This window comes from Melospiza georgiana, chromosome 3 (assembly GCF_028018845.1).
Source record: "Melospiza georgiana isolate bMelGeo1 chromosome 3, bMelGeo1.pri, whole genome shotgun sequence".
Lineage (NCBI taxonomy): Eukaryota > Metazoa > Chordata > Aves > Passeriformes > Passerellidae > Melospiza > Melospiza georgiana.
This window is the reverse complement of record NC_080432.1, coordinates 91,055,565-91,079,018: the sequence shown is the minus strand read 5'-3', so window position 1 is coordinate 91,079,018 and position 23,454 is coordinate 91,055,565. Positions and strand designations below refer to the sequence as shown.

At 42.1% G+C, this 23,454-nt stretch overlaps 1 protein-coding gene across 3 annotated transcripts; it reads right to left on the bottom strand.

The window, feature by feature from the left end:
- Positions 1-2,057: 2,057 nt before the first annotated feature.
- E2F6 (E2F transcription factor 6) lies at positions 2,058-21,407 on the bottom strand. 3 transcript variants are annotated; one of them, XR_009114274.1, is made up of 8 exons: positions 21,262-21,407; positions 17,285-17,333; positions 15,572-15,788; positions 15,098-15,256; positions 13,994-14,108; positions 12,571-12,722; positions 3,526-5,044; positions 2,058-3,218 (listed from the first exon to the last, which is right to left on the bottom strand). XR_009114274.1 is itself a non-coding variant. In XM_058020817.1 (7 exons), the coding sequence occupies exons 1-6, from the start codon at positions 21,373-21,375 to the stop codon at positions 12,603-12,605; spliced, it is 774 nt and encodes a 257-aa protein (XP_057876800.1). In that variant the 5' UTR covers positions 21,376-21,407; the 3' UTR covers positions 2,058-5,044; positions 12,571-12,602. The 3 variants fall into 3 exon arrangements, 2 of the variants coding, with proteins under 2 accessions (XP_057876800.1, XP_057876798.1); XM_058020817.1 differs by having other exon boundaries at positions 2,058-5,044; XM_058020815.1 differs by lacking the exons at positions 2,058-3,218; positions 3,526-5,044 and adding an exon at positions 10,769-11,858.
- Between the last annotated feature and the right edge of the window lie 2,047 nt (positions 21,408-23,454).

The window sequence follows — 23,454 nt, the reverse complement described above, 5'->3', positions numbered from 1 at the left end:
GTGGCCCTAGGTGTAAATCACAGTTTGAGAGACTGCTGTGATTTATGAAATCCTTGTTCTTATGCTGTCAGTAGGCTGTTTATACCTCACAGTACCTTGGAGCAGAGGAGGGTTTTTGCTCCTCTTCTTTCTGCAGCACTTCCTTTACATGACACATTGTAAAGGTTGAAATATTGGAAATATGCAGGAGTACAATGCTGCTGGTCCTTTGGAAGTGCTGGCCAGAGCTTCTCAAAGCTGTCTCTGCCTCCTTTTAATTTGACAAGGTGACTATTGATTGATTCAGACCTGTCACTTGTATGCCTGTAACAATCTGTAAGAACAAAAGCTTTTCTGATAGTTTATTCTGTATTTAAGATCAAACATTTAAACATTAGATGCTGAATGGGAATTATGAGAAATGTGGCCAAAGTCCCATGTTTTCCTAGATGAGGCATAATCTGAACCAGCATTTTCAGCCTGATCTGATCCACAATTCTTTAGCAGAATGAGAACCATGTATGCATTGTCCTTTCTCCATCCTGTGGCAATTCATGATACACAGTACACCTTCAAATAAAGTTCCTAGACACTGTCTTACAGGCTGGTGTGTGTGGTTTTGCAGAAAATTGCATTAAGAAGAAATGGGATGCCAGGAAGAAAAGGCTTTGTAGCCTTTCAAAGAGAACACTCAGCAGGATGGAGGCAGAGAGGTAGGTGGCAAACTTAGCAACCTTCACAGTTACACAGCTATTGAGTTTTTTTGAATTGTCATCTTGGATTTTGGTGTAAGAACCACTGGAGGCACCTAATCAATCTTTCTTTTGATCTGGCCTTTTGCCATAAGTATGCAGGAACTGGCTTGGAAAATGACAGTAAAACCCCAGGCACTGAATGCTCCCTGCAATTAGGGGAAAATGCCAGTAGACGATGACTTGGATAGAGCAAGCTAAAAAAAGATGATTAGTGTAGAGGTTCTGTGTGCATCTCTGAATACCCACATTATGTGTCTCTGCATTAGCACTGTCATTCCTGTGATCTGCTTTTCATCAAGACTTAGCTACTGTTAATTGTGGGGAAACCAAGTCAGTCCAGCTGATACCAGGGTGTAAACAACTACAGCGGCTGTGCCTGCTCTCAGGGAACCTGCAGGGGCTGTCAGATACCTGTAAGAACAGTTGTGAGTGCACAATTGAAAACACAGCTTTGCATATAAAAGTGGAGGGAGGGAGGGAGGGAGGGAGAGAGGGAGGGAGGAAGTGGCGGAAGGAAGTGGCGGAAGGAAGGAAGTGGCGGAAGGAAGTGGCGGAAGGAAGGAAGTGGCGGAAGGAAGGAAGGAAGGAAGGAAGGAAGGAAGGAAGGAAGGAAGGAAGGAAGGAAGGAAGGAAGGAAGGAAGGAAGGAAGGAAGGAAGGAAGGAAGGAAGGAAGGAAGGAAGGAAGGAAGGAAGGAAGGAAGTGGCGGAAGGAAGTGGCGGAAGGAAGGAAGGAAGTAAGGAAGTGGCGGAAGGAAGGAAGTGGCGGAAGGAAGTGGCGGAAGGAAGTGGCGGAAGGAAGTGGCGGAAGGAAGTGGCGGAAGGAAGGAAGGAAGGAAGGAAGGAAGGAAGGAAGGAAGGAAGGAAGGAAGGAAGGAAGGAAGGAAGGAAGGAAGGAAGGAAGGAAGGAAGGAAGGAAGGAAGGAAGGAAGGAAGGAAGGAAGGAAGGAAGTGGCGGAAGGAAGTGGCGGAAGGAAGTGGCGGAAGGAAGTGGCGGAAGGAAGGAAGGAAGTGGCGGAAGGAAGTGGCGGAAGGAAGTGGCGGAAGGAAGTGGCGGAAGTGGCGGAAGTGGCGGAAGTGGCGGAAGGAAGGAAGGAAGGAAGGAAGGAAGGAAGGAAGGAAGGAAGGAAGGAAGGAAGGAAGGAAGGAAGGAAGGAAACATGGACAGTATGTTTAACTACTGTTATTTCTAGACTTGGCTGTCAAATAATAAATGGGATTACTGTATGAAGAGGCTGACATAGAGATGATCTCAGTTTTGCCCCAGTCTTTGGTGATGGGGGGACAATATTAAAATGAAACACTACACATGGATAAGAAAAACATATCTTGTAATACTTTAATTTTCCATGTTTATGGGTAATAAAAATTAAGGTATTACAGGAGGTAATTACAACCAAATCTGAAGAAAACTTGGAAGATTTTGATGTGAGAAAGCTGACATTAGTGGGAATTATTCGGAGACGTTTTTTATAGGAGAATAAAACATTCTGAAGGATATCATGCTATTCCCAAAGTTAAAAGAACTCGCTTCATGTAGGATAGCAATGCCTCATGAGGTGAAACAGAGAGGTAAGTATTAGTTGAATCCTTGAGGATTTGTTTTGGTAGGAACTACAAGGACCAGTCCTGGTTCCTCTTGTTTAACTTTTTGACGTTGGAACCTTTTTGTTTACCAGCATGAAATCCAGGACTATGCTGTTGATCCTGTTTGCATCAGCCAACATCAGTAGACAGTTGAGGGTTGGGATATTGCTCAGAATATCTGGATCAGCTCAATGATGGGAGTGATAGAAACAGGACATTTTAAAAATGGTAGAGTCTATAGAGGGAGTGCCCTTGGGGACTAGTAAGAAATTCTGATGCAATGTGGGACTGTACCACTTGGAAATAGCTGAGGAGAATTACTTCAGGCTTACATTAGCTAATGAAAACATGGAATTAAAAAGTATAAATGGTATTGTAAAATTTAACAAAGATACTTAAGTGAGATAGGATAGGGCAAGATCCAGTTAGAACACTGGGACATAAATAGTTCCATTCCTCTGATTGGAGAAGAGGAACTGAAAATGGGAATTTGGCAGAGATAAAGGAACAAAGCAGCCTGTTTTATGGAGATAGCTTGAATAACTCAGTTTTCTAGATCCAGCAGAGAAGTGAATGAGAATATGGTGGTGTCTAAAGATACACCAAAGACAGCAACCAAGGAGTTTAAGAGCTGTGCACTACAGAGAAGTGCTGGCAGAACAGCATATGTGAGTAAACTGGTCACAGATGAGTGCAGATGGGAAATAAGACTGCTTCTAGCTATTTACAATGCGGGGTTAGTACAACCTTCATCCAAGTAAAGGCAGCCAGAAAACACCTACCTGCAGTGTATCAGTGCACTCTGACAGGGCCATAAGATATGGTGTCTGGCACCACAGGGACTGGAGTCAGGAGTGTTGAGTTGGGAGCTCTCAATGTCATTTTCAGCTCTTATGTGGCTGCAGAAATAAGGATTTGTAAGAAGCATAGAGTAGTCTGGATGAAGGTTATCAAACTATTTCATGATCAGTTAAAGACTTGGTGGAAGTTACATTTTTGCTCAAGAACTGCAGTGAATGTCATAAAAATCAGCACAGTGTGGACATAACTAAACTGGCTGCTTTTCTTTGCTGAAAGAAAATAACCTGAAGGTTATTTCTATGCATGAACCATTAAATGTTATGTTTTAATCCAATGTAGAATATTTGTTTTGGATGCTTGAAAGAATGTCATAGCATGGATATACTTAGGATGAGGAAATCCTACTTTTGTCCAAGGGAACTTGAAGCAGAATTCTACTTCTTAGAAAGCTGTCCAAGGCCTTGGTATCCATGAAGCAGGACAAAGGGGAAATTCTTCCTCTCAATGAAGCTGGTGAGCTGCACAAAGGCACCAAGTTTGTTGGGTCAGTGAGGGGGAGCATGAGAATCACAGCTTCCTACTCTGGGAACCAGCCTGCTCCTTTGGAAGGTGTGTCCCCATCTCTTGCAACTGGGACAAAATCAAAGTGGTCACAGGAAAGATTGAGCATAGTCCACCTCAACAGAGCCTCTGTTAAGGGGTCTCTGCTGCCTAAGTACATGCTCTGATCATTGAGCTGTTGGGTAACTGGGGACTTTCCTCCAACACAGTTTATCCCCTTCTTTGTTTTTTTTCCAGCCAAAACTATTCAGCAAATTTGAAGCAAATAGTTTAGACATGACTGAAACCACATTTTCCAGGGAATTAACTATTAAATAAATAAATAAATCACCCAACTCTAACTATTACCTCTTTTAAAATCCATGATGCTTCTTTTCCACATAAATTGAAACTTTTTTTTTATTAGTATATGTAATTAAATGTAACAGTTTGACCCATCTATCCAGCCGGGGTAGTAAATTTGGGCTCCTTATTTATGCTGTTCTGGAGTGCACAAGCTGTTTTATAACACAACTAATGCTTATTTCTTCAGTTTACTCATATTTTCCTTTTTTTGCAGCCACTTTCATCCTATCAGTTCCAACACCTGATCACTGTAGGAGAGAGAACTCTTCTCTATTACATTTTCATGCTTTCCTAGTCAACTAATTTAAACTAATAGAAAAATAAAACAGTTTTTGCAGTGTGACTCTCATGCTAACTTGTTGATAGTTTAAATAGATAATGCCATTCTACTAGATACAAGCTAAACTACTGGAAACAAATCAAATAAAAGGATATAACTAGATGTAGTTTTTAATAGTGTTAAAACTATTCAACCAGAACAAGAGGAGTTGGAATTAGATTATCATCAAGGTCCTTTGTAACCTAAATCATTCTGTGAATCCACAACTCTATGATTTCTGGTCTGCTCTCTTGGACCTTGTAGCACTCCAAGCATTGCATCTCATCTTTCCAACTGGTAGTGTCCAAACACTCTCCCTGGGCCGCGGCGAGCAGCCCTCTGATGCATCCCTTGCAGCATTTCTTAGGACTGTTGGTTGCCGTGTGCGACTGCAGCTGGCCGGGAATGCGAAGGGGTGGTTTGCTTCAGAAGCCGTGGAAGGATGGTTGTAGACATCCCTCTAGTGGCCCCGCCGTGTCGGGGACGGCGGGAGCAGCTGTGGCATCCCCGGGCTCAGTAGGGGCAGATGTGCTCCTCTGTGCAGCTGGGTCCTCTGCGGGGTGGGGAACTGGCAGATAATGTCTCCCTTTTGCCGTTTCACCAAAGTTTCCCTGGAAACTCCGCACCAGTTCGGGGTGTTTAGAGTGTTTGTTTCACACAAGCCTTGATACTTGAAGGCTGAACCCATTTCACTGGCCGCTGCAAAAAACAGATGTAATGGGAGGTGTTATGAGGAAAGGGTTAATCCTGTCTCTAAGTTTTTTTAAATGTCAGTTTATTTAACCCAGAGTGAGGAAAAACTTTGTCATCATTGAAAAAAGGGGCAAGTTATACTTGAAGATTAATTAAATGTTTCAGATCTTCTCGTCTCTTTAATACAAGACTGATAGAATACCAAAGAGGGGGGACCCCCAAAAACCCCAAAGTATATGTAAAATAAATATAAGGAACACAAATTTGTACATCTGTACAGTTCAGCTTCTCAGCTGAAATTGTCAGTAAGATGCTAATTATGTTTATATGTTTGAAACATTGAATTTATTTTGCTTATTAATTTGTTAAAGGACGTGCAGCAGAAATGAGAGCCCTGGGATAGCATCTTTAAAGAGAGTGAAGAGGTCTTCAGTATTGTCTTCAGAAAGGGCGCTGTCCCAGGGCACCCACTGTGGTTCCTTCATGGAGCACAGCAAGTCTGGGGATTGCCCTTGCTGGTGCTGGACAAGCATCCCATGACGGGTCTGGGGAAGCTGGCACTCTCTGAGGAGTCACTGCAGAGCAAAACTGAGCAGAGTTTGCAAAGGAGATCAAGACACTCCTCCCTTTTTGCAAATGGGCACAGCACAGAGGAATGATTTGTTCCAGAGGCAGCAAGCTGCCTGACAGCAGCAGGATGTGGTGTTGAAAGGAGATAACGGGTTCATACGTAAGTAAAACTGTCCTTAAAGGACAGCCCACCCTGAGATTTTCTCTGTATGGAAACAAAAACTGCAGATCTCATCCTTCTGAAAATGGTAGTTCTGTATCTCAGTAATTCACCTGTACTACCAGTATTACCATTGTGAATCCATTATTACTTTTAAATAAGAATTACCTATACAAAAATGCCATAGTGCAACAATTAAGTAAATTGTACTTAGAGCTGAACTCAGGCCCATTTCAAAGCCATCATTTGAAAGCCATGGCTGAATGAGTATTTCTGGTTGAACCTTGATTTTGTTAAACTGATTGAAAGCAATCAACTGAACACACACCACCATCCTGATCAGGTTTTGATTTCAAAGGTGGTAAAAAACTTTTTAAGTTGCATTAGGGAAATTTTTTTTCCCCTTTAGCTCTGTATAATTTTCCTTCCAAATTATAAACCCTGCTTTGCTGACTTTCTTCCTTACACCCCAAAAATAGCTCAATGTGTCAATTTAAGAGATGGACAATTAGCATAAAGTCAGCAGAGAGAACATAAATGCCTGAGACGTTTTTAGACGACATCTATGTAAACAATTGCTGTTGTCTTGTTTTCATTTCCAGGCAACTGATCCTCAGAGACACATACATAGAATACAGACAACAATATCTGGACAACTTTCCAATCCCTTCTTTCCGAGCAATTTATACTTTCTCCATGTATAAAGGAACAGTATTTTACAGATTGGGAATAAAATATATCTTGATTGGAAGATACTTGTTTTAAAGAGTCTGATCATCATCTAATGTCACAAATTTAAAGTCTTTTTGAAAGAAGTAAAATCCCTGAGCTTCAACCTGCAGTAAATTTTTAATACAGTCTAGAGTATTTCAGACCAGGAGAAACACATGATTAATCAAGAAATACACATTAATCCAAATTTGCCTCTTCTGCTGCTCAGTGGCCCAGGCTTGTCAATGTTTTTTGAGTCAAAACTACTAATCTCTGCATGGACTCTGACAGCCAATGTGCCAATTTTTGCAATTTGAAAGACTAGAATTTGTTTTTATCCTTTTATTCAGTTCTTTAAGATAAATCTGCAATTAAGTCTTTTTTATCACAAAAGAAAGGCAGTGCTAATGCTTTCACAGTATTTTGCTTTTACTTTATTTTAGCCTCTAATCATAGGAAGAATTAATCCTATATCTCTATATTTCCCCCATTACTGTTCTCGCAGGATAGGATAATATATTGCATTATTTCAAATGTGTTTGTTTTCTCTTCAGCTGAATAAATACAGAAATCACCTCCAATAGCTTCTTTCCAGCCTGAAGACAATGGCTCAGCAGGCACTTAAGGCTGAAGTTGTTTCTAAAACCAGGGAGATTTTTCTCGTGAGAAATTGTTTCTTACACAAAGTATTACTGGCACAGATGGTGAGAATGTTGCTTGGTAAAAAGGTTCTCTGACGATCTGTGGGGAGTAGCATTATCAAGTAAATTACAGTTCTAGCTCCTGACTGAATTCTGTGCAACCTGCTTTAGTGTATAGGATGGAGGCACTGTATGGCTATTGTTCTGTTTTTGTAGGTGTTTTAGGGATTGTGAAAAGATCACAACTAACTACAGGGAAGCTTGATTTGATCCTTGAATGCCCAGCTAGCAGCAGAGTGTCTGGTATTGGCCACAGTGCACTGCGGTCCAGGAGAGCTCCAAGGGTCTCACTATGGGCTGGTGTTTATAAGGTCACAAGAGAGCCAGCTTTAGTCACAGTAATTTTCCATCCTGGCCACAATTCAGGCTGGTAACTTTATTTGAAAATTTGATAATGAAAATTTTATTCCACTTAGGTTGTTGTTCAGGCAATAAAAATAAGTTTCCAAGGCTATTCATTAAAACAGGAGCTTGTTAGACAACAAAAGTTCCTGGGAGAATAGTGTTTCTGGTAAGCTCAAGAGAAGCTCAACCAGCTGCTGTTTGTCAAGGCTGAGGCCTGATAAACATTTTTGGGATCACAGTGTGGCTGGGGTGGGGGGGATGCACCCCCATAGTGGGCTAAGTCAATAAAAGAGTTGCTATGTGCTGAGCTTGGATCTTTGAATTTGCTGTTACAGCTTCTAGGATTGTCTTCTATAATCCCATCCCTTTATCCAGAGTCAATTGGAAACACCACTTCATTCATGGATCACAAGGTGAGGAGCTCCCATCAGCCCACGTCCACATGGTGGGTGTCTGGGAAGAACCAGGCTGCCCTTTCTCTGCAAACATTACATTTTCTTCAAAACACAGATCGTGCTTATCGACTAACAAGTGTCTGAGTCCTTCAGTAAACATCTACAAACAGTGAGAAGCCTCGTCTAGATTTACGTAACCTACACAACCAAGGGTAGTTTATGTAATTTTAGCCTCAATGCACTTCTCACAAGTTACTCCAGGCAGATCAGAAGTGGAACCAAAACCAGCAGATTGGTGTTCCTGATAAACCCTTCAGCAGTTACTGAGGTGCCAGCAGGGTGCAGGGGCCAGCCCATGCCAGGATCATGGAACACAAGGGTTTAGAGCTTGCAGCCAGCCCCAGCACACTGGGAGCAGCTCATGGCCTGGCCAGCAGATGAACCTTGCCACTGACAAGGACTTCTGAAATCAGTGCTTAATTATGCTTATAAAATGAGGCTCTTCACACACATCAAAAAGATTATTCAAAATGAAGAAAATTGCTGACTTTCAAATGCTTTCCAACAGACAACAATTTGCAGGAATCTTCTGTCTCCTTAAAAAATCACACTATTTAAAACTGTAGTTCACATCTGAAAATTGACAAGTGAATTCCCACACCAAGTAAGGGCTGAACTGGCAACCTGCAGTGCTTTTTACAGTAAGAATCAGCAAAACCAGGAATTTAATAATTATGGGTCCTGGTTGTTGCTATTGCTGATTGATGCATTAACATTCTTAACCATTCTTATTGAAGGGAAGGCAGAAAGAGTACTAGAAACTTCTAATTTATCAGAGTCCTCAAATAGCCAAGAGAGCTTCTTACACATACAAATGTACTGAAAATGAACAGATGTAGACTCAGCAAAAATAATAATCTCTCAGAAAAAAAACCAAACATTACTATACAAATTCAGAGTAAGGTCCTGTCACATTTACAAGTGAGCTTGTAACTTGTGTCTAAGTTCAGTCTCACTCAGGAATTTTTCAAGTCCAAGTTGAATCTTTTCAGCTAATTAGTGCATTGAGCTTATACAGTACATTGCTTTCCAGTATCACCAATGGCTAATACTGTACATAACCAAGTAGCAAAAGCAGTGGTTTAATCTTCAAAAGTCCATTCGTTCTGCTGAAGGTGCACTATTACAACAACAGATGTATTAAAATAGTAGCAGTATAATTGTCATACTACAGCTTCTTCCATTTCACTGTGACAACTGTGTGGCTAAAAGCATTAATTATACTGCTAGAAAACCTGTACAAATGAGTGAGGAAAAACAATCACTAGAGATTTATTCAAAATGAAAAATCCTAATGTTTCATTTAAATGGATTGTTCCACTGTTGAAGACAAACTTCCTTAACATTTTTAAGATGGTTATTTTGTAAAAATGTACTTCCTTACTTTTTATATAAGGTAGGTAATGGCTAAGAGTTAAAGAGTTGATTTAGATTAAATATTAGGAAGAAATTCTTTATTATGAGGGTGGAGAGACACTAGAACAGGTTGCCAGAAGCTGTGGATGCCCTATCATCTCTGGAAGTGTTCAAGGCCAGGTTGGATGGAGCTTTGAGCAACCAGGATGAGAGGAAATGGCCTCAAACTGCACCAGAGAGATTCAGGTTGGACGTCAGGAGGAATTTCTTCACTGAAAGAACTGTGAAGCACTGGGAGGTGGTGGAGCCACCATCCCTAAGGGAGTTCAAAGAACATCTGGATCTGAATTTCAGTGCTATGGACTACTTGATGTTGTGATGTTTGGTCAAAGGTTGGAGTTGATGATCTTGGAGGTCTTTCCAACTTAAATAATTCTGTGATGTAGGGGAAGCTGTCCCTGCCCAAAGCAGGGGCGTTGGAATTATGTGACCTTCAAGGTCCCTTCCAACTCTAACCATTCTAGGATTTTATGATCATGGAACAAAAACCTACCCCAATATACAGCATTCAGAATTAGTTAGTGTTGGAAATTTTTATAGGTTTTATGGGAAACATTGTCCTGAGTTGTTGAACTAGTGTAGGGGGAATCAATGCTTCTCTTTTGCTCAAACTCCACCAAAATAGAACAGCAATGTAAAACATCAAATAGAGTTTGCCATCTGAACAGAAACCGGCCACTGAAGGAAAAGGACAATTTTCCTGTGCAAAAAATGCTTTCTTAGTTTTAACCCTCATTCCCAGCTTCACTGGAGGAGCACCTTGCTCATTTTTACCCTGTTCTATGTATTCATTGTGCTGTCAACTTTGCTTTTATTTATTATTATTACAGCTTAGCCTGTAGTTTGAATTTCACAGACAAAAAAATAGTATCCTATTTTTCCCAGAAGTCCTGTATTCTGGAGCCTGAAATTCAGAGGACAGATATAAAAATTCAAGATTACTTTTCTGACACAAGATTGCACTTGGTGTTTTTTCCCCAATTTGCAAAGTATACTGCTATGCATTTTGCAGAACTAGGGAACTTTGTGGAAAACTGAGTTAGTTCTCCATTCTGTATTTAGGTATATTTATGCTCATCAGTGTCACCTGTACCAACTTACTTGTATTGTAGAACATAGGGCTTTCAATTTCACTGCACCTGTCTAAAATAGCTGTAGAGCTGCTGGCTAGAACATGCAAGGTTTAATTAGCTTTGATGGTCTCACTTGTGAGGAGATGCATAGTTGTCAATACTGTGTGACCCAAGGACTTGGACTTCCTATTTAAAACCAAACCTGCCAACTCATCCCTACAGAAACCATACTGGGATGAAGTGAGCCCATGCACAGCATTTGTACAGTGACAGTTCACTCCCTTAGAAAATCCAGCATATAAATTCAACAGCTTTGTTTTATGGATATGAAAGATGGATAATACACACATAGTCCTTAAGTATTTTACATGTTTCTGCAAGCTGAGACACAAAGAGATCACAATACTCAGCTAGGGTTCTGCTGTATGTAAACTCCAGAAACTGGAATGGACCAGCTTAAGTAGTTATTGATCATTCTTCTGAAAATTGCTAAAGTACTGTGGCATCACTAGATCCAGATCTAAGTGTTATCTGACAGTACCATGTAAAACAGATTTTAGATTTTCACATAGTTTTAAATGCTTGTAGTCACTCAGTGAATTGCAGCAAAGGCAACCCAACATGTTTCATTAGAAAATATTTCATAGAAATAGAAAGTATTTCATATTTTTGTAAGCTTATTTTATTTCTTTGCTGTACAGAGGCAGAAATGCAAACCATCTCAATAAATGTACATCAGTAACTATCCAGAAATGATACAAGTATGTACACAAAGCCCAATTATTTCACTTCAGTGTTGATACCATAGTTCATGTAGAGGTGGATACAAACAGCACTTACACAGTGTAAAGCATAGCTCTTGGGATATTTACATCTTGTTCTTCATATCAAAGGCTTCCAATACACCAGTTCTTTGTTACACTTGTGTTTGACAATCCTGCTTAGTAGTGCTGCCTCAGAACTGAAAAGTGCATTTCTTCATTTTATACATTCTCATGCAGATGGTGAACCGCTCCAGAAATTGTTCTCCAACCTTAATTTTTGGAAGTAATTGATTATCTTTGTTTTCTGTCAATTAAAATTTTAAGGTAAAAAACCATTTTCCCAAAGCTCTGTAGGTCATATGCAATTAAGAAAACAAAGCTCCTAAATGCAACTCCAGAAACTGTTGTCTTTTGACTTGGGAGGATAAGCAATCCTGTGAAAACACTAAACTAATCCACTGCTGGATTTTTAAAACACTTTGGAACATTTCAGGTTAGGAAGTTTTCAGATCCAAGCAGTTTGGAAAAGCCCTATAATACAGATATTTACATTCTATATTAGATTCTTGTGTTGTAATTAATCTGGCATCTCAAATGGGTTTTTTTTCTTCCATCGGAGATCTCACTTTAAAAGGAAAATAAGAAAGGAATATGATTACTCTAATTGTAGAAAATACAATTTTGAGTTATTCCACAAGCAAAATTAATTTAAAAAATACCTGGGATGAAAGGACAACTCTCCCCTTCACCTATAAAGCAGCACTTCTAAAGATAATTTCTTTTGCTGTGTTCTGAGCTACTGCAATTCCTGCCAGATTTATTTTTATGCCACAACATCCTGCAGCACTAGGCTTCTTCAGAATCTCTATCCCATCCAGTCCTGTTTTAGGAGACTGAAATACGACGTCCCCTCTTCTGTCTGCCCTCCCTTAGGGCAGGAATGAGCAGCAGCAGAGTCTTGTTTAAAACAGCATCATAACTCTCATAGCAACAATCTGAGCTGAGCAGACTCTGCAGTGCAGCAGCTGAGAGCTCCATCCACGGGCTCTGACAGGAAACCAGCAAGGAGCAAAGGAAGGAAAAGGCCAGGGAACAAGAGTGCCTTGCTCTGTGTGCACGTGCCTGACTCTCTGACATCCTGCTGCTGTGAGGTAACACAACAGCACAGACTTCTCTTCCACACATTTCCTATACTCCCACACACCTTGGCCCACAATCTATGCTCTGAAAATTACACTCGTTCAACAGCACAGTTTACAGCTTTATCAGAATGATATGATAATCTTAAGAAAACAAAAAAAATACATGTGGATAAAAATGGAAAAGGAGGATGTTACCTTCGTCAGGATAAAATGATGTCTCAGTTTCACTAGATATGGACAGTATCCATATCTTCACAAGTTTCAGCACCTGGATTCTCTTTTTCCACCTCACATAGATACACGTCAATGGGTCCTTTTGTGCTCTTCACATGTACTTCTATGTGATCCTATAAAACAGCAACTTGTATGTAATTCAAAGAATAAAGCTTATACATTTATTTTTGCACTTATTTTAAAGACAATAGATTAAAAACAGAACAAATACAGCTATTTAAAATTGCTACTGCTTCCACACAAATTATGACATTACATACATTTGTAGGACAAGTATTATGCAGAATTAAGCTAACAAGCTTTCATTTTTAATGAATGTGCATTTAAGTATTTGTTTAGTCTTTCTATCGACCTTCAGATATATGACCAAGACTTACTTATGTTTAGGAAGAGTAAAATTTAAAAACTTGACTAAACATTGCCATGAATCCGACAACAAACTGGAGCACAAAGCTTTAACAAAACAGTAAAGCAACTAATCCTTATCACTTCTACTACTTTCCTTCCACAGACACCGTGTGGCAAGAGACAGAGCAAATAAATCTTAATGCACAATGGAGAAAATATTCAGTGCCAATGTACAACTTTTGAAATTCTGCCTTTTTATTGCTTCAGGAGGCCTCTAGAACTGTATCTTTTTCATCTCCACTGGATGACAATAGCTCCTTTGACCAGGGAAACTACTGGAGATCTATATAGTGGATTTAACTCTTTGGTTCTACTGATTAATTTCCTTTTCCTAAGATATCCCCACCTTTCTATCCACATAGCAAGGCAACTTCAATGACTATGCAATTGGGAAGATTATCAAAACTGCTCAAGCAAAAAAGAAAATGGAATTAAAGCTCTGTTTGTTATCTTAGGCTGTCTTCCAGGATTTGCCCTCTCGGAGCACTACCAACAGTGGGCTCCCAGTACACAGGCCCCACTAGCAGCTGCAGCACTGCTGGGTGCAGGGGGCAAAGGTCTGGCTCCTCTGTGAGACAAGAATGGAGCCTGTGTATTGCACTGTGGGGTGAGGACAGGGCACAGCCCCACTCCATGAAAAATCCCTCTAGATATCATCTACTAGAGTGACAAAAGGGTTTTCTTTTTCCAACCATACTGTACATTGCATACTTTATTACAGCTTTTCCATTCTCTGAACAAAACCAGGTAACTAAAGCTCAGATACATTTATGGCTTAGTAATTTAGGCAAAAAGAAAAATACAGTAACTAAGCTTCTAAGACTATTATCCCTGCAGCACTGTTCAGTGGAACACAAGAACATTTAACTACCACTATCTGCATGACAGAGTAACTGGAAATCAATTATTGACTGCTGCTGCAAAAAAATCAAATTTATAAACTTTTGTTTCTTTAGCAGAAATGCATAAAACTTACGTCCTTAGGAACTGGTATTTCCAATTTGGTTTCCTCTGGAGCTTTGATTGCAATCACAATCTGTTCCTGAAAAGCCTGAATGCTTCGGATATCCTGGTACGTCACATAAGCTAGTGTATACATTGGTCAAGGATTATGTAAAGTCATTTGCTAATGGGCACAAGCAAGAGTATATGATATGAACACATCAAGATATGTTGAGGCAGAATACCAACTTCAGAAAATTGATTCAGCAGAGGTTAATATTAGCTTTGCAAAATGAAGTATCAGCTAATGGTAGAAAAATACCTTGCTGTATTTCCAGGAAGGAAAAAAGGCTTTTAGAAATATATTCAATGTTATAAAAAAACCCCAGTCTTCACAGATGTCATAAGTCTACAAAGCCGAAGGAATACCATTCTTCAGAAATTACAATCTGTTTTCTAATTGCATGAAAATAATTTCCTAAGACACTGTACAACTATTTTCTTAAGCAGTAAGGTATAAAGAATATGAGCACATTTCATTTGTGCACACCCCTTAACATCTTGCCAAACGAGGGAGTGAAATAATATTTTATTGTAACTCAAAGCCAAAATTCAATCTTTATGCCATATATTAAAATGAATCTCTTTTCTATTGTCAAAACCCATTTGGAAGTCAGAACTGCACTGGAATCTCTTTCAAGAGAGAAGAGTATTAGGATATAACCAACATACCATTATATCTCCTTGGCAACAGGCCACTGGGACTGCATTCTGAGTCCTCTCTGTTATCTCACTAAGCATCTTGAGCTCACTGGTGGGTCAAAATCTGCCCCTGAGGTGACTCAAATGGAGAGAACAGGGTGATGGTCAGGGTACTAAGACTATTCCCCACTTCATTCTTCTGCAGTGGAAAGGACACACAAGCAACACTGCTCCGAGGACAGGCTAGACTCTCCATGATACTGCAAAGCAAGGCACAGGACAGGCCTTCTCAAATGCAAAATAATCAAAAGTCTGCTATTATAAAACTCATTATCAAGCAGTACTGCATACCTGTGGTATCAGCCTACACTTCTTACTAGACATGTATGTGCAACCAAAATCATGTGTTAAAATAATGCAAGAGTTGAAAGGATATTTTGCATTTTCTTTGTCATCTATTAGTTCAAATATCTGATGAGCACAATTCTTGATTAATTCATCCAGAGCTTCTTCCATGATTGATAAGTCAGAAAGTTCCTCTTTAAGGTTCTGTGGCTCTGGTGCTCTTCCAATAAGTTGGTCAAGACTGTTACCTCTAGAAGAATATGAAAATTGTCTAGCATGTTTGTATAAATAAAAACACATTTATCAAACATCAAGTATACTAACAGCAAACAGTAAGAAAGCCTGGCATCCTTTTTTCTGCTGAAATATGCTTCCATGTACTTACACACTTGATACTTGTTAATGTATTAGGTAATTCACATAGCATAAGGAAGGAAACAGAACTTAAAATACTATCTATGAGAAGTAATTGAATATGCTTAAAGATACTCTCAAAGTTATAAACATTACTCAAGACTGTTGGAATTTACTGTTTCAGAAACTAGAAGCTTCAAAGCCAACTCACATCCACTGGATATGATTCTTAGATCTTTTCTGAATCAAGTCGATGCCATCCAACACATTGGTGATGTCATACACTCTCCGTTTTCGTACTCCTAGTGTTTTTGCTACTTCATTTAAATCAAGGACACCGTCTGGAGCTTTTCTGAGAAGAGCCATAAATTTTCGTGTCAAAAGTACCAAGGATGCATCAAATCGAGGCCTTTTGATGTCCACAGTTTCTGTAAAGATTTGGTAGAATATTTTAGAATATATTAGGGTAAGCTACTACATAAGCATGAAGAAAAAAATTTGATAGTGATGAAGTAACAATGAAGGTAGAAGTCTGGAAGCACTGCAGTTTTTAATGCTTACATTGCAATGGCACAATAAAGCATATTAACTACACATACCTTCATTTGTTTGCAATGATTTTATCTAAATAGCAAGCATACATTTTTGTGCTTTCAACATTCATGACTCCACACTGCTAGTATGGATATTAATAACTAACTGTATGCTCTACAGGACATGAGATCAGATCACTGACCAAACACCAATGAAACCTTTGGTTAACTACAGACAGTGCTGAGGTGCAGCCAGAGAAACACAGCTCTATCTCTGCTGCATGACACTATTAGAGTATTTTTTCACATCTTTTTGGTCCAGTTTAACCAGCAGACCTCACATGTAACCATTAGGCATAGTTCACAAGTCAGCTTGGCTTCGGGACTGTTTCAGCCTGCACAGGACCTATCTGCTCTGGAACTGAAGAATTCAGTATGCAGACAAACTGTTTGCACTATCTGTTCTCAGGGCAAAAGAACTAGTCATTCCATTGCTTGATTTACTAATACAACAAAGATCTACAGCTACCCTGACACCCTGGTTTAAGAGATCCCTGTGCTATGTGTATTCATTACCACCATATTTGCAGAAAGAGCAGAAATCCCTGATGAATAACTTGAGATTGTTATTTATGTATGAAAAAAGCACAAAAAAGCACCCACTTCTGAGTGAAAAAGTCATGGTATGCACACGCTTATTTGATACTAGCAAATAAAAGACTGTCAAATTCAGCTGTTATTTGTCTTTTCTCCTGTAAAGCAAACCCAGTATTTAATCTGACCAACCTGTGTCCCCAGCAATATTCCAGTCAAATGCTTCAAGAAAAGGTGAGTGTGTAAACAAAGTACCCTAGACAACACTTTTACTTCAACCATCAGTATTTTTCCCAAGATGAATGAGATACACACTTTTACTCATAACATATCACACCCATTCCATGGCTGCAAGTTTGTGCACTCCTTAACACAGTGACAGGCTCAACAACTCAGTTTTGGACTGTGTACTGTCAAAGGTGTGAAGCAATTTAGCTGGTGAGAAAATAAACAAAAAAACCCCCAAAAAACCCAACACCCAGAAATTCACTCAAGTTTATTTCCACATTTATTAACACCAGTTGAAATGCAACATTTGGCAGTATGTTGTTCCAGTTTTTTTTCCTGTGCACTATTTTCTATATAGCAATGGGAAGGCATACTTGCAACAGATCTGAAGAGAAAAAACTCTAAAGAACGTACAGCTTCACATCTGTTATTTCAGTCAGTGTTCAGCATTCTTCCTGCTCTGCTAATATTAAATATAATTTTTCATTTGTCTACAGCGTTGTAGTCACATTGTAAAAAGCATGATATACTGTAAGATTAATTTTTATCCATGACACAGAGCAACTTACTTTTCACAAGCTGTGTGTCCTTGTGCACATTCAGGTCAATCATTGGTGCCTGAGGAAATAAAAAGGGAAAAAAACCCAACTGTCATAAAATGCTTTCTACAGAGGGAGCTTCTTTAGCAGAAATCCTCAAATCTTTAGATGTTACAGCCATCACAGTTCTGACAACTCAACAGCTATTACTGTGAAGTGTCATTAGATAAAAGGAATAAATGTTTTTTAATTCCTGCCAGAACTTTAAGCCCTTCATCTCAGCACAACTCACTCTGTTTTCAAAAACAGGAAGCACCATTGAACTCGCTGATGCCCAGGCAAGCTGCAACCTCTCTTGCTTCTTCTGCTTCAATTCACGGCCATTTCCTTTCAGCTGCCCATCGTGTACAACTGTAAAATACCTGGTAACCTTTAAAGTTCTTAACGTGCTTGCAAATATGGAATGAAACTTGTCTGGGGAAATTTGGAAATTAGATATTAGAAAAATGGATCTTCACTCAGAGGGTGGTTGGGTACTGGAACAGGCTCCCCAAGGGAAGCAGTCACAGCACCAAGAGTTCAAGAAACTCTTGGACAATGCTCTCAGGAACATGGTGTGACTCTTGGGATTGTCCTGTGCTGGGACAAGAGTTGGACTTGATGATCCTTATGGGTCCTTTCCAACTCAGGATATGCTGTGATTTTACTGAAGGGCTGCAGTAGTTTAACAAGTTCTCTCAGGAGTTTATTAACACCCTTCTGGTCCTAGTGGGCCTAAAACAGGAACAGCATTCCAAGGGCAATCTAACAATTGGAAAGGAAAGAAAAACAATAATTTCCCTCAATTTACTGTTCTCCTGCTATGACAGCCTCATATGTCTCAATGTCAGGACACAATGCAGGTGCACATTTAGCCCACTGTCCATGAGGACCCCCAGGTCCTTTCAGCAGGGTAATCCCCAGCCTGTACCACTGCAGGGTAAAGGCAAGGCTTTAACTCTTGATTTTCAACTTCCTGGGTTTATGAGGTGTTAGATGACCCCTTCCTCCAGCCCATAAACCTCACATCCTCCACCTAACACCAGGCCCTAGGACAGACCCTGCCAGGCACCCACCAAAGCTGCTCTATCACTCCCCTCCACAAGTGGTCAGGGGAGAGATGTAACAAGAAGTTCATGAGCTGAGCTACGGACCAGAAGAGATCACTCCCCAGATACCATCATGGGCAAAACAGACTCAGCTTGGGAATATTAATTAAATTTATTACCAATAAAATCAGAGCAGAATAATGAGAAATAAAACATATCTTAAGAAAACACAATTCCCCCATCCCTCCCCAAGCTCTACCCCATGCACACCAGCAGCACAGGGAGAGGGGAATGGGGGTATGCCAGTTTATCAAATGCTGTTCCTGCTGCTGCTCAGGGTGGAGAATCCTTCCTCTACCTCAGTGTGGAGTTCCCTCCCACAGAAGAAAGCCCCCCATGAACTTCTCCAATATGAGTCCATCCCACAGCAACAGTTCACCAACTGCTCCAACATCCATCAATTTCCCTCAGGGTGCATCCCTTCAGGCACAGCCTGCTCCAGCAGGGCTCAAGGCTCACAAGTTCTACCAGAAAGCCTGCTCCAGCATGGGCTCCACAGATCCCTCCAAGGAACCTGCTCCAGCATGGGCTGCCCACAAGTTCACAGCCTCCTTCCAGGCATCCACCTGCTCCAGCCTGGCTCTCCTCCATGGGCTGCAGCTGAATCTCTGCATCTCCATGGGCTGCAGCTGAGGCTGCAGGGACTCTCTGCTCCAGCACCCAGAGCACCTCCTCCTCCTTTTTCCCCACTCACCTTGGTGTCTGCAGAGTTGTTGTCTCATATATTCTCACTTCACTCTTCTCTGGCTGTAATTACAACTGTATAATAACTTTTTCCCCCCTTCTTAAAAATGTTATCACAGAGACACTATTACTGTCTCTGATGAACTCTGCCTTGGCCAGTGAGAGATCCATCCTGGACCTGCCTGGAATTAGCTCTGCAGGACATGGGGGAAACTTCTGGCAGCTTCTCACAGAAGCCACCCTGCAGCCCCCCACCTGCTATCAAAACCTGACCACAAAAACCCAATATAGGTTTATACAAGCCCAAGGTTTCCTTTGGTTGGGGTCCCTGTTCCAGCTGTTGTACCAAGACTGAGTTATTTTAAGGGTCCAAATGTCTGAGGCTCTGCTATGGGAAACCTGGGGTTAATCTGGTGAGGGGACCTTGGGTGTGTGAGTGTGGGGGTGCAGCTGCAAAAAGGCCTCAGTCCCAGCTCAGGTGGTGTGAGAGTGACTGACAAGAGTGGCTCTTGAATGGTCAGACAGGAAAATTTCTTCAGTATTGTGACCTTTGACATTCCTTGCTTGTTTCAACGCTACAACTTTGGCTTTCCAAGCATCACATCTGCGTGTCCAGGCACTTTTTATCCTTGTTCGTTAGGCTGTCCTTCAAGTCTGTCCTGCTCTTTTTGCCTTGAGTGTCATGATGAAACGCGTTTCTCCTTACTGATCCCAATCTCTTCAGCTCCTCCAGCTTCCAAAGCTGCCTTCCCAAAAATTTCAACCTACCTCTTGGCTGAATAAGCTGGAGTCTTGAAGACTGAGGAAGCTGGAATCCAGGTTCTGCACTTTACTACGAACCCTCCTTGAATATCCCACTGTTAAGAAAACTTCCCAGTCTGACCATTCCTGAGATTCCCTGTAAGTCTCATGCTGTCACTGCTGGGACTGAAGCCCCTTCATGGTGGACTGCTTCAGTGAGCTACTCCTCAGTGGCTCAACCCCAGGTTTCCCACTGCAGAGTCTCAGATGTCTCTCCATAAAGCAATTTATTCACGGTGAACAAACAGTCCAAGCTGGTACCTCCAAAGAGGGATTCACAATAAAGGAAGCTCTAAGTTTTTATACCTCATAGTCTACTCAGATAAATCTTGCCCTGAGTTCTCTGCTCCTGCTGTGTCTCCCCATGCATCTCTCTTCATCCACCCTGGCAGTGCCACCACCTCTGTGTCCTTTTGTTACCTAAAGGGTTGGCAGTTCATGGCTTCTGCTGCGTCCCTCAGTTTCCACTCACCCGGTCAGTGCCACCTTCTTCCTGCCTGCCCTTTGTCATCCCAAAGGTTGGGCAGTTCATGGCCTCTTGTCCAGGGATCCCACCCATCTGCTGCCTGCAAACCGAGCTACCTGCAGAGATGTAATTCCCACCCACTATTCCATGGCCATCACAGGCAAGGCTGTTAATGATTACCACATCTTTGACCTCCCTGTTTATAAGAAGCTGATTCAGGAAAGTATCACCCACTGTAAACTCACCTAAGTATCTACATAAAGAAGCTGTGCCAAATACTATTTGCTTCTTACAATCATCACTTCAATTACCCGCCAAAAAACTTCCGTGAACTCTTTCACGGCTTTAAGAAAATACTACCAAGTAACCTTTAGCCCAACTAACAAGATTAATTTAAGGAAAAATGCAATGTATTTAAAATATATCACAAAATTAAAAGCATGCACCGTCACGATAAACTAAAAAACATGTAACTTTTTTTTAAAGTTTTACAAAATAGACTTTTTTGCAAACCACTTCATAGCATTGCTAAAGGTAACGGTGGCAGCTGCATGTAAGACGATCACAGACGTTAAGAGGAGAAAACACATTGTGTCCCCTTTTCCCACACTTAGCTACACCATACTTAGCTCAATTAAGAGGCTGTAAGTGACACAGGCGAGAAAAACCATCCTTTAGCGTGCCAGCACCTTTCCCGGGAAGCCCGCCCCAACGCCACGAGGGAGGGAAGCACCCCAATGCTCCTCTCGGCTACCACGCTGCCCGGCCCGTCGCATCTTTCCCGCCCAGAGACGTAGGCCGGGCTTTCGGCCGCCCCCTCACAAGCTCCGCGGCAGGAGCGCAGCTGCAGCGCCGTCCCGCCCTCTCCGCATCCCCGGGCAGCGCCTCCAGCCATGTACCTCACTTACACGCAACGCGTCCGGCTGCAGCGGCTGCAGGCTCTCCCACTGCTCGGGGCTGGCCATGTCGGCGCGGCCCCGCGGCGAGGCGCTGGAGGAGGCGGAGCGCACAGACGCCCTCATGCCGAGGCTCCGAGCCGCGGCCGGGCGCGGGGCGCCGCGGGGCCGCTCCCGCCCTCATCGCTGCCCGTCATGGCCGCGGCTCCCGCGCGCGCCTGGGGCGGGAACGGGCGGGAGCCGCGCACGCGCCCTCCCCTCCGCCGCCGGGGCGCGCGCGCGGCGCCGGCGCCTTCTCCCTCTGTTACCCATCGGCCCCCGCGGCGCCTTCCCGCCCTGCCCGGCTTCTCCCGGCTTCTCCCGCCCCCGGGACTGCCCCCGCCTCTCCCAGCGCCGGCAGGAATGCGCCAAATCAGCTCCTTTCCTCCCCTCCCCTCCCGTCGGCCTGCCAGACCGGCGCAGGGAACGGTCCCGTCGCCCCCGCCCTCGCCTTTGCGACCGCGGGAGCGCACTGAACGCTGTTGCGGCCAGCGTGGATAAAGGGAGGAGTCACAGATTATGCTGAGTTCGAAGGGACCCACATGGATCGTCGAGTCCAGCTCCTGGCTCTGCACAGGACACCTCAAGAGTCACACCATGCGCCTGACAATGTTGTCCAAGAGCTTCTTGAGCTCTGGCAGGCTGGTGCTGTGACTATTTCCCTGAGGAGCCTGTTCCAGTGCCCAACCACTGGTTCTCTGGGTGAAGAAGCATTTTCTAATATCCAACCTAAACCTCCCCTGGCACAACTTCAGGCCATTCCCTCAGGTCCTGTCCCGGCCACTGAATACAAGTGTCGGCCCCTCCTGTGCCCCTCACGAGCCGCTGTAACCGCGGTGAGGCCTCCCCTCGGTCCCCTCCGGGCCAGGTGACCTCCGCACACGGCTCCCCTCAGGGACAGGGTCCTCACTGGTTACTGCGAGGAGGGAGACTTCTCTTTCCTCCAGGTAACAGCATGAGCTAGGAGAGAGCATTCTGGCTGAGCATTGCCATGCAAGCGTGTGTGAGAGTAATTAGTATTGACTCCCTGCCAAATTACCTGGTTTTGTCAATACTTGCTGGTATGAGGCAGCCAAAGCGATGTGTGTCACTCACAGGGGAGACATGGATAGAATGCCCATGTCAGGGATAAGTTAATTACAAGAGGTTTGCGAGTGAAGGGCAAGGTGTATTCCTCTAGGGCCAGACAGGAACCATCAAATGTGGCATGTCCAAACTAATCCTGTCCATTTACCGTGCAGCAACATCCTTTCCCAAGTCCCAGTTCCATTGCTCCTGCCCTTTCCTCCATACTTCTGATAACATTTTACAAGCACTGATGCCTTGTCATTTGCCAGCCTCAGCAGTACTCTCAAAATTTCCAATTGCTTACATAACTTTTGTTTGTCAGACAAAAACATTTCTTTAAAATACAGCTCCTTGTTAGGTAGTCCATTTGTTGCTTGATTGCTCTTCATGGCAATTAACTCTCTTCTACAGCCGGTAAGTTTGTCATGGAATTCTTTTGCTTCAAGAATTATGAACTTTTTTGCTTCTCCCACCCACACACATTTCAGGTGAAATTTCTAGTCCTGGTTTCATCAGACATGTAAAACTGCTAGTCTGATATGAGGAATTCAAAGCCATTAAGAACTTTGTTCATATTCTGCCAGACCAAAAAAGTCAACTAACACTCTATTATCTTGAATAAATACTGAATTAATTTTCATTTGCCATGTGTTTCATAGCCCTTCCAGTTAGACATTTCTTTAGGGTAGCTTATGGTATCACCAATGATGTATCAGATGCCTTGATAGAGGATGGAGTTTTCTTCATAGCAACCAATTTTCAGTCAAGTACTTGCATGGTAATAATTGACCTTGTAGAGAAGTGTAGAACTAAGGTGAGTTGTTCTTGTGCTCTAATGAATCAATCAGAATAAAAGAGGGAAAAATATATTACAGCTCCTCAAAGGCAAAATGTGGTTCAGGAGATTTGGAGTTGTGCATTTAATGACATAATGCAAATGCTGGTTGTCAGTATTGTGAGGCAAGGTTAGACTACTGCAGGTGCAGGTTTTCCTATCATGGAAGGGGCACATGATTACACCAAAATGTAAAAATGCTCATTTTTACTGTGTGTGCAACATAACCTAATTGCTAATTTCTCTGTGGTCATATATGTAAT